General features: G+C 42.2%; 1 protein-coding gene across 6 annotated transcripts in view; it reads left to right on the top strand.

The window, feature by feature from the left end:
- The window catches only part of LOC109957564 (centrosome and spindle pole-associated protein 1-like), a 16,873-nt gene extending 8,262 nt beyond the window's left edge, over window positions 1-8,611 (top strand). For 5 of the 6 annotated variants that reach the window (XM_020595539.1, XM_020595534.1, XM_020595538.1 and 2 more), the window contains 15 exons: window positions 1,084-1,231; window positions 1,335-1,454; window positions 2,547-2,659; window positions 2,893-3,042; window positions 3,228-3,371; window positions 3,562-3,702; window positions 3,829-3,895; window positions 4,183-4,309; window positions 5,855-5,994; window positions 6,094-6,216; window positions 6,416-6,456; window positions 6,579-6,639; window positions 7,615-7,724; window positions 7,893-8,016; window positions 8,203-8,611. In XM_020595539.1, coding sequence (XP_020451195.1) covers window positions 1,084-1,231; window positions 1,335-1,454; window positions 2,547-2,659; window positions 2,893-3,042; window positions 3,228-3,371; window positions 3,562-3,702; window positions 3,829-3,895; window positions 4,183-4,309; window positions 5,855-5,994; window positions 6,094-6,216; window positions 6,416-6,456; window positions 6,579-6,639; window positions 7,615-7,724; window positions 7,893-8,016; window positions 8,203-8,219 — 1,626 coding nt within the window. In that variant the 3' untranslated portion in view covers window positions 8,220-8,611. The remainder of the gene's footprint in view (window positions 1-1,083; window positions 1,232-1,334; window positions 1,455-2,546; window positions 2,660-2,892; window positions 3,043-3,227; window positions 3,372-3,561; window positions 3,703-3,828; window positions 3,896-4,182; window positions 4,310-5,854; window positions 5,995-6,093; window positions 6,217-6,415; window positions 6,457-6,578; window positions 6,640-7,614; window positions 7,725-7,892; window positions 8,017-8,202) is intronic. The other variant, XM_020595540.1, reaches the window with a different exon arrangement.
- The last annotated feature ends 2,077 nt before the right edge of the window (window positions 8,612-10,688 follow it).

Below are 10,688 nucleotides of genomic sequence, written 5' to 3'. Positions count from 1 at the left end.
CCCCCCACTACCACCATCATCCAATAGAATTAAGGAATTCTTGCCTTAATATTTAGCTCAAATGAATGTATTATGGTACCATATCTAACAATCAGTGAAATTAATGAGATGTTTTTGTTGGAGTAAATCATTGGAGGTAAACGTACAGAACTGTTCACACAGCAGCAGAGCAGGGAATAGAAAGTGTAGTAGCAGCAGAATACTTTGAAGAGGATATTCATTCACTTCATCCTAGCCTGTGATTTGTTGCCAGGAGGTTTCCAGGAGAGGAATCGGTAAACTTTTATATCAAGGTTAAATGAATCCAGTTAAGACTCAAAGATAGTGTTAGTATAATTTCACCCTTAGGTTCTCATTAATATGTTGATAATTTTGACTTGTGTTTCTGAGCTCTCCCTCCTTCACGTGTTACTTCATAATTCATTTGTACCTCAATCCCATCCCAGTCCCTCAACAAAAATCCTCCTTACGCTCATCCTTGGCCTGTACTTTCTGCCAGGCATTTCTACAACACCCATGGTCACTGCAGGTTTAGATGCTGTTTACCCCGTGGCTCCTTACTTTTGTACTCTGGTTGCTTGTCTAGTGATGTTAGGAGCTGCATGTTATTTGATGCGTCACTTGAGGAAAAAGTACATATTTCTGTAGTTTTTGGTTGATTCTCATTCCTTTCCTAGTGATTATAGTACCTGTGGGTGGTCTGTATAAATGTGGTTTAGAAATGATGGCTCATGTGCATGCAGCCTACATGTTAGAAGTTACGTGAAAATGAGTGAATGTCATTCACCAAAAATCATTTTTGGCATTATTATGCTATGTCAAGGAAATGTATTAAACCTTGTTTGAAAGGTTATGACACTTGACTGGATTCCCCCCCAAATTTACTCCTAAGCATAAACAGTTTTAGAAAATCAGTGTAATGTATTTTTTCACCAAGGCTTACTCTTACTTACTTCTATAAACCTTGGAGAAATGCAGATATGTTGGGATGAAAGTTAGAAACTGAAAAAGTAATGTAGTTCTTAGTGTTGTGAGAATAGTGATTATTTCAGGATTTTTATGCAACTGAAAACACTATCGTAGATCCAGGAGCAACAGGAACGCAGGCGCTTGGAGAGGGAGGAGAAGGAGCGTTACGAAGCCCAGCTGGAGGCTGACATGATAAATCACCAACCCTGGGGTCGAGGTGGGGGAGGAGCCCCTTTGAGAGACAGCACTGGAAATCTCATCGGTAGGCCCCGAGTATTGTCTGTCTTTTTAAAATTTTTTATCAATACTTGCTGCCTCCTGTAAAAGTTGATTGCAACTTCTGTTCCACCATTCCTGTTGGCCAGCTGACCTCAACCAGATGCATAAGATGAATGAGGAGGCCTACAGCAACCCAGAGCAGTGGCAGAAGAGAGCCATGATGCCCCACCATGTCGTGCTCCCTGACCCCAATGAGAGGGTCTCTGGTACTGTAGCAGAGTTACGGTATCCATGACACTAGTGACAGGCTCCGTTGCCATACCCATCTCTAAGCATAAGTGTTTTGCTATCAGAAGATCATCAGCATCACAGCTTGCATTAAAACTAAGCTGGAAGAAAGGTCTTGTGGATGCAGCTCTGAATATATAATGTGGTATAATTAAAAAAAACTGTTTTACAGTGATTGAAGGTACTTCAGTCAGTGGAAGTAACTGACACCATAAGCTGCTCTTAACCACATTTTGCTGCTCCTATTCTTCAAGCTATGCTGTGAATTGGTTGTGGTTGTCACTAGATGTGACAGACTGTACAAAATGCAGCCCTCAGTCTGAGCTGATTGAGTGAATTTGTCAGAAATCCAGTAGAATGCTGTGGTTACTGCTAATGTGACACAAAGCTTGAATTGCAATGAAATTAAAATCCTACTGATTCAATGTGAAGGTAAATTGTGACCGTACAAGGTCGCTAATTTAACCAAAACAAACATGTTGGCTTTATATGCTAATGTATCCAAAAGGAAGTATGACACATTTGAATCAAATTCAAGTCATTTGGTTGCTTTTAAGACTCTCCATCTAAAAAAAACCGAACTAATTAGCCGTTTGAAATGACTACTGGCAGTTTGAAAAACTTATAGCTTTCACTAGGTGGCCTGCGGGGCGAATTTACAGACCATACTTTGACCACCCAGGGTAGAGAGACAGTAATAGCCAACAGGATGTGGTCGGTGGGGAAACATCATGCCCTGTCCCATATTCACTTCATTTATCAAACTGTACAGTCTTAGTTAATGCACCTTCAAAGAGAACAAAAGACTAAAACGAGACTAAAACTGACCAGGGCCAATTATAGACACAGACTCGCTCCAAGTCCTACTGTAGCTCCATTGAGCCTATTCAGGTTCATGTATAAAAATGTTTATGAACTCTAGCACTACACCATGGCAGCAAAATCTGGCACATCATTGACTACCACTCGGTGAGAATTCTCCTACAATTGAAGGGAAATGTATTTGGAACAAAAGTTTTTTTTTGGTCCAACTCACAGTAGAATTTCCTCATGTTTACGTCTTTGTTTAGGATTCACCCATGTCCAAACCCCCCAGTTTGCCAGAGGCAATGTGTTTGCCAACCAGCCCACCCAACAGCAGCTCCATGAACAGGACAAGTACAAAGCTTGCCTCAAACAGCAGGTACTGCTTTAAACAGCTGGTGGCACATCTGCTGGCTGTCTTATAGTAGATAGTTTATGTATAGTCTTTCAATAAAACATCTGCTGTATCGAATCAGTCTCTGAATCGTACTGTATCGTTTAATTTTGTAGTATCAGTTGTCTTGCATCAACCCTCTGGGCTGCAAATAATGGTTCGTCATCGCATTAACGGGTTTATGTACTGTAGTCTCGTTAATCTCTATTTGTTTCCAGATTGAGGAGAAAATGCAAAAAAAAGCAGAGGAGAGGGAACGGATCAGACTGGAGGAGGAGAAAGAGGAGAAGAGGTTGGCAGAGCAGAGGGCTCGCATCCAGAGGGAGTACGAGGAAGAGCAAGAGAAGAGGAAACGAAAGGAAATGGAGGTGAGAGGCTAAAGACCAGTCTACACGGTTCTTTAGTGAAAAGCACTGATTCTTTAATTCTAGTGTGATGTTTGTTTCGTTAAATATTGTACGAAAAACAAATTGTCCAAGACTTCTCCCTTTCCTCCAAATGATCCCTCTTGTACCCCCCCCATCGCTGCCCCGCTCTCTTTCATCTCTCCCAGCAAAAGTCCAAGAATGAGGAGCTGATTCAGTTGGCTGAACAGAGGAAGAAGGAAGCGGAGAGAAAGAAGAAGGAAGAAGAAGAGGAGGAGAATGCAGCACTGAGGAGGCAGTATGAGAGCAGCCGGCAGCCTCAAGTGGAGGAGGTTTGTTCACTGATGGCTCCACAATATGTTGAAGTTTCTGCTAGAAAATGTGATTATTAGTGTCATTATAGCCACTCTTTATATTAATTTACAACACAGCCAGTGGGTGTTACATTAAGTAATCAGGCTGAATTGAAGTTAATCACAGTTTTGAAACTTATTTAGTGAAAGGGCTGTTGTGTCTCTTTAGGTCCGCAGGGAGCCCTCACCTCCAATCCCCACCCTGCAGAAGAAACTTGGGCTACACCAATACACCCCCAGACCCCCCACTGTTGCCAGCCAGCACTCTCCTGCCCCCCTGTCTGTGAGGCACCATACACCCAATCACAGAGTAAATACACATTAAAGTCTCTCCACAGAAATCTTTATCTGTAGTGTCTTTAAAATAACTTGTCCGATTTTGTTAATTGTTCTGCCATAAGTAAAGGTTAATGTTTTCTCCTACTCCCTCTGTCAGGAGGGCTCTTTGTCTGGTCTCCATTCGCCTCCTGTACCTGCCTGTAGGAACCAACTTCGAGCTGCAGGTACTGTACATGCCCACACATACAGATGTTTTCTGACCCGCAGTTGTACAGTATGTGCCAGTAAAGCTATGCCGTTAAACATCTCACTTTAGCAAACAAAACATCCACAGTTTGTTAGTTTGGTTCAGTCTGTCTCATGGACGTCTTTTACATGAGTGAATGGTCCAGCTTGTCCCAAAGTTGCTAAACTGTGGACTTAATGATATTATCTAATAGCCGTGGTTTTCTGCTGAGAATTGGTAGTGAAAACGCTTTGTCAGATGTAGCCAGTTGGTGTGTATTTTCAGGTGACCAGCGTGATGTGTTCAGTGAGCTGTCAGTGTTGCGCCGGCAGCTTCGCAGCGAACAAAAGCGACTGGAGGGCTGCCTGCAGCAGGGCAACTGGGAGGATTTTGACTCTCATCCAAGTGTCAGGTCAGGCCCAGGCACATGCATCACACAGCATTCATTTGTCATAGTTATACTTTCATAGCTCTTGTAACTAAAGTTGCAAATACATACATCTGCCTATAAACTAACTACAGCTGGAGCCTGGAGGGAATTGCTGTGATGTGTCATGCTTAAAAATTGTATCTCGGCGATCAGGGGTACTATGGAGTAGCTAGACTAATTTGGAAAAAATAGAAACTTGAATAAAACATATTTAGAGATACACCAATCGATCAGTTAGATATCGGAATTGGTTGGTTTTAGCTTAACCAGCCATGGCCGATGATCAGTCTGAGATCTTTGATTCTGTACCAGTCGTTTACAGACACACCATGCACAGTGGCACAGACAGAAAGAGTAGCATGTTCAGCGCTTAGCATCTCATGTGAGCCTCATGCTCGTATCTATAGCGGCCATGTTTACTTGAACATTGTAAGTGCTTGGTGTGCGAACAGCACACAGAGGAGCCTACAGAGACGCCTTGGAGAAGGGAAAACTATGGTTCAAAACTCTGACACATAATACACAATATACACAGTGAGGGGATTACTGACTACACATGAAATGCATGTGTGTATTTATACAATGTATCCAGCACATGGTAAAACACCATATTAAAAACTACACTTTAAAATGAACTGCATGTGCAATGGGATTGATTTAACACACATTCTTCTGTTTCCATTAGGCTACCTGTTGTACCATTTATATTTGGATAGCTACAAATATTGCACTTCATTTTTAGTTGGTTTGTAATATGGGGGGGGGGAAGGTTTGTCCTGTACCCTGCAGCACTTTATTTGTTTGAGAGAAAGACGGAAAATCAGAATCGGCTTTATTGGCCTGGTGTGTTGGACACACGAGGAATTTTACTCTGGTACTGCGGCTCTCAATGTGTATGTACATATCCTTATGTAAGGTAGCAATGGGCAAGTAAATGGTATAAGGCTGAGAGAAGAGAAAGGAAAGAAAGTAATTCATTCCAATTTAGTTTTTCATTTTAAAAGTTAGAAAATGTGCATGCTGTCAGTTGCAGTTCTTACAAAATCTGAGTTGGCAAAAATTGGAAATCAGCCAAGAAAACTGCAATTAGTGCATCTCTGTGTTCTCACTTTGAATCAGCAGGAGCAGCATATGTTGAGAGTCCACATAAATGAGTTGGCAGCTGAAGGGGAAACATTACTATTGATGGGTTTGCAGTTCAAATTGTGAGCCAAAGGTAACCAGTTGAAATGGTTAGCTAAAATTAATAGATCAACTGTTTAAATTATTAGCTTAAAGTCATAGAAGAAAAGCTGAAATAGTTATCTTAAAGAAATGAATATTTGCAATAAATAAATACTGTATCAGTGCTGATGAAAGGGTCCATCAGGTTATATGAGAAAACCTTGGGGCACCACTGATGCCTCCATCTCTTCCCTAATTAATAGTATTTCCTCTCAAACCTGATGGTGAATAGTGAGTTTAACGATTCTGCTGTGCCATGGGACTGATTGAATTTTGTGTGTGCGCTTGTCTTTATCTGTCCAGACATCGGGAGCGTCCCCCGGTGGATGTGTTTGATATGGCCAGGCTGCGGCTTCAGGCTCCTGTGCGAAGGCCCAACTCCAGAAACATGGAGCCGAGAGACTTGCTGCGGGTCCACAATCCCATTCAGCTCAAATACTCAGGTATTACAGGGTTTTATCATTCTGTACTCTGTTCTATTGCATATCAACATTATTAATCAAATGATTGATGTATGTATGTATGTATGTATTGTATATCAGATGGAGACTCCAGGCTGGGCTCCAGTGAGGCTCCTAAGCTGGAGGACGTGTCCAGCAGGAGGAAGCGGGACTACAAGGATCCATACAACCAGTTCAGCAGCCAGGGGGTTACAGTCCAGGATGGTCAGAGCTCACTGTATTTCTGAATTCACAAAATTTATGATGTTGATGTTAAAGATAACTGGGTTTTCTACATGGCCCATGACCTGTTTATGTATCTGCATGCACTGTCTGAACAGTGATATCTGCTCCATGGGCATTTGCATTTATAGCTTGTGTAGTAGAGCAGCACAGGAAAAAAAAAGGCCTCCTTGTGTTTCAGATTATTTCAACCTGTCGCCACCACAGCAAAACGATGATCTGGTGAGTGGACAATACACATTTTGGGGTTAATCGAGCGCCTGTGCTTCAGAAACATCTGCTACAAAAAATGGTAAGCCTCCAACTGTTGGAGTAGAGCTGTGAAGAGTTGTTTTATGTTGCAGAAGAGGATGATGGGGGGATTTCCAAGAGGTTCTCTGCTGGAGTCGGAGAGTGCTTTTATTGGTAAGATGAACAAAAAAAAAACACAATGTACAGACACAGTTGTGGTCTTGACTACTTGCAAAATAAAATCCAGAGTCCACTGTGTCCAAGACCATGACAAGACCAAGGCCTTCAAAAAGTGGTCTTGAGACCAAGACTGATATCCGACTACAGCAATACCCCCTGCACTTCACCAGTGCAGCGTTAATGTTCCACAAGCATCCAGTTTCATTCGCACCTTTAATTCAATATTCTGTAAAGACAGCGAACACTGAGGCTAAGGTTAGTTGTTGCCTACTCGCTGTCGTTATGTTGGAGCTGCTGAAGTGTGGGTTTATTAATCAAATTTCTGACACAATCGCTACAGAGGAACCAGAAATGGAGACTATGGAAGCAGGAGTATATGTGGATAGTGTATAATGCATGTAATGGACTGCGGTGTTCACATGACTGACACGGAGACAATGCTAACAGGATATGTAACGTATGTTTTATAAGAAATTTTTCTCTTTAAGTAATTAAAAAAAAAATTCTGCCCATGTATCAACAAAGAAGGATACAGTTGGAAGCATGTTTCATTGTACATGACTGACTCAAGCACAGTGTTGGGAGGTAGCAAAAGAGCACGTACAAGGTAGAAACATTTGGGGAATGTGGTGCAAAAAAGACTGAACTAAGACGATATGTCTGTTTACAAATGAACTTGAGTTTTCAGTTTAAACAAAGAGCTATTTACCTTCTGTTAATCTTCATTTATTGAAGTGTCAGTTAAGGCTGTGTTAAGTTGTGTTAAATGGCCTTTTTTGCACTGTTTTTACATTTGTGCCACCAAAAATGTTCTTTGGTCACCACATTTAGGGGCTTGGTGGTACATGGGGCCAGTGCTTTAAAAATATTGTCTATCCCTGAAGTGGCAAGATGTGGGGACAACAAAACATAGCACAGTGATTGTGTAGTTGAAATGCTTGGAGCTGATTGTGTGTGTGGTGTGGTGAGACCCCCTAGGTAATGATTTTCCAGTGCACCCTATGCCAGACCTCAAAAACACACCTCAGTTGTCAGCCAGGGAGAGGAGGAGGATAGCCAAACAGTCGCAGCATGCCCAGGTATTCTGCTTTACACCACATATACACACACACACACACACACACACACACACACACACACACACACACACCTCTCGCAGATTCACACAATGAAGTCTAAGCACCTGTGCCTTTGTGCACCAGTGAACTACAGTAACTATTTGTTTCATCTGGTGTTCTCTGCTTCAGGAACGAGCACCTTCCAGCCAGCCCACTGGTTACCGTGATGAATTCTTTGCCTACACAGGCAACAGGCTGCAGCTGGAATCGGAGACCAGCGGTGACAGGACAGGCCGCAGCAACAACATATCTGGTACATAAACATAAGATTCATTTGGCAATATTTTTTTTTTGCTGTGGGTACTTGTTTACATATTTCAGACAGTGATTTCTACAGCCGTCTGCTGGTCCATTTTGGTTTAAGACAAGGTGAGGATTTTGATTCAGTGTTTAACTCTTTCAGGGTCTTATTCTCTGGCTCCCTGCTGTTGTTTTTCAGGGCCAGTGGGTCTCTGATGATGAGTCCTCTCCTCCCCGGTATTCGCCTGACAATCTTAACTATCAAAGCTCTGTAGAAACAGATGCCTGGTTGCGGCCGGGAACATCAGAAACACTTAAGCGTCTAGACCGTCCATCAAGAAGGGAGCAGTTGACATAGGACTCTGTTCGAGCCTGAGAAATGCTTCAATTTAGAACCCCCCCACCCCCATGAGTGGTTTTAGCTCGTGGCTTGTGTGACAAGTAGTCGGTATGAATGTCTGGAAAAATGGTAACTTTTCATATGTATGTTTTTAACTCGGTTTACATCAGAAAACCTCTGAACTCTCACTGAGAACTTGTATGTTCTTGTTTGTGGGCATTTATTATGACTAATTTATGTGCTAAATAAATTATTTTAATTAGTTGAACGTGTTTTGGTTGTTTGCATCCTTTGACAAGGTATCACAGCTTCAAATCTACTGTACAAAAGTTTCATCATACATAGAAGTTTATCATACTTTATATTGTGTATTCACTGTCAATTAAATGTTTCAGTTCAGTTTTATTTGACACTAAATCAAGCAAAGTCTGAATTCAGTTAAAAACTGAATGAGAGGCAGGTGGATGGTATTCAATAACAAATAGAACCGGCTTTTGAGTTTTCCAGTTTGGGTGAGGCTTTCAAATGAGTTGGGAAAAAAAAATCAAAATTGTTGTCATAACTTTACAAAATGTATTCAGGTGTTAAAGTATGACCACATGGCAACAAATGTGACTTCACTGTTCTGGCACACCTTACTAATGTAAATGTTTGACACCTTGGGAAGTAAACTTATTTCCTCTTACAAAGTTAATTCACAGCGGCTTTTCATCTGTTAAGTATGTGGCCAAAGATAACAAGATGCACTATCTAGGATCTCTAAAGCTTACTTATTTAACTTTTCTATCTATTTTGGTTAATCCATACACAAACCAGACAAAAACTGACCTTGTGGTTTTACAGAGGATCATGCCAAACTATTCTTTGGCCAGGCACAGAGACTTCCTGCTAAGGAATGGTGTATTTCCCCAAAACAGGCATAATGTACAAATTTCCATTATTGGTAATTAAAACAAAATTAAAATTGGATGATTGTTTTTGCATCCAGTCAGTCTTAAATTATCTCACCTTTTTCATCCAAATTGACAGTTCTTATATTCTAGTGAAATCTTGTGTGCAGTCAGTCTACGAGCAGCCGTTACATTATCCACGTTTATGGAGCAGCTCTGGGATTTGTCTCCCTTAGAGATAGGATGAGGAGCTCGGTCACCCGGGAGGAGCTCAGAGTAGAACTGAGAGGAGCCAGCTGAGGTGGCTCGGGCATCTGTTTCGGATGCCTCCTGGACGCCTTCCTAAGGAGGTGTTCCGGGCATGTCCCACTGGGAGGAGGCCCCGGGGAAGACCCAGGACACGCTGGAGGGACTATGTCTCTCAGCTGGCCTGGGAATGCCTCTGCATTCCCCCGGAGGAGCTGGAGGAAGTGTCTGGAGAGAGGGAAGTCTGGGCAACTTAGACTGCTGCCCCCGCAACCCGGTCCTGGAAAATGGATAGATGGATGGATGTGCTGTTTGATGAAAGTAAATCAGAGCCCATCTTCCACATCATCCATTAAACCTGAACAGCTGATAATGGCACAAATCCAAGATGTAGATTACCACCCAGAAGACACACTCTGTTATGTGTCCATCAAATTTAAACAAAATCTCTATTCATACAGTAGCAACTACTATATGGTCAGGTGACTGGTTCTGTATTTAATGCTGTGATGGCTAAGGTGCTTTAGTGAGGTTTTACTTTGCAATGGTTGCAGTTATCACATACAAGACCCCTTTAGTGCTGCGAAGCAGGTCAACTCGTTAAAACTGCATTGTAAAATGTGAGATCCATGGATGACAGAAGGCCAGAAGCCATGGTTGTCATATCCCAAAACAGAGTTTTGCTGCATGCTTGAGTATACACATGGCTTCTCTGTCTACATCATTTCTCATTCTCCTTCCATCATCGCTGTCCCTCTCAGTACCATCACTCTGTCTCGATCATGCTCTCATGCTTGTGCACACACTTGTTTGCACTCTCCTGCTTGGACAAGCACTGTCACTCACTCTCCTCCACTCTCTCTCTCTGTCTGAATGAGTGATGATGACCTTCTCCAACATTGGATAGGAAAGAGGAAAGAAGCCATCTAAACACTGCTATGCTTCCATTACTCAACCAGACACTCCACTGTCAACACCCCCCAAAGCGCGTGCACACACACACACACACACACACTGCATCCAACTCAGCATCACACTGACTCAGGAAGACCACAGAAGCATAATATGGCTACCAACTTTGTCCAAAAATTGATTGTCCAGGCAAAATCTTCTCTGCTGGTTGAAACAATTTATTGCTCCAAACAAATATTATGGTCCTTAACGTTCGAGCACCAGAACCCAAAACTTGGAGAGAACCCACACAGGTAG

This window comes from Monopterus albus, unplaced genomic scaffold (genome assembly GCF_001952655.1).
Source record: "Monopterus albus unplaced genomic scaffold, M_albus_1.0 scaffold27.1, whole genome shotgun sequence".
Taxonomy (NCBI): Eukaryota; Metazoa; Chordata; class Actinopteri; order Synbranchiformes; family Synbranchidae; genus Monopterus; species Monopterus albus.
This window is presented reverse-complemented; position numbering and strand designations above follow the sequence as displayed.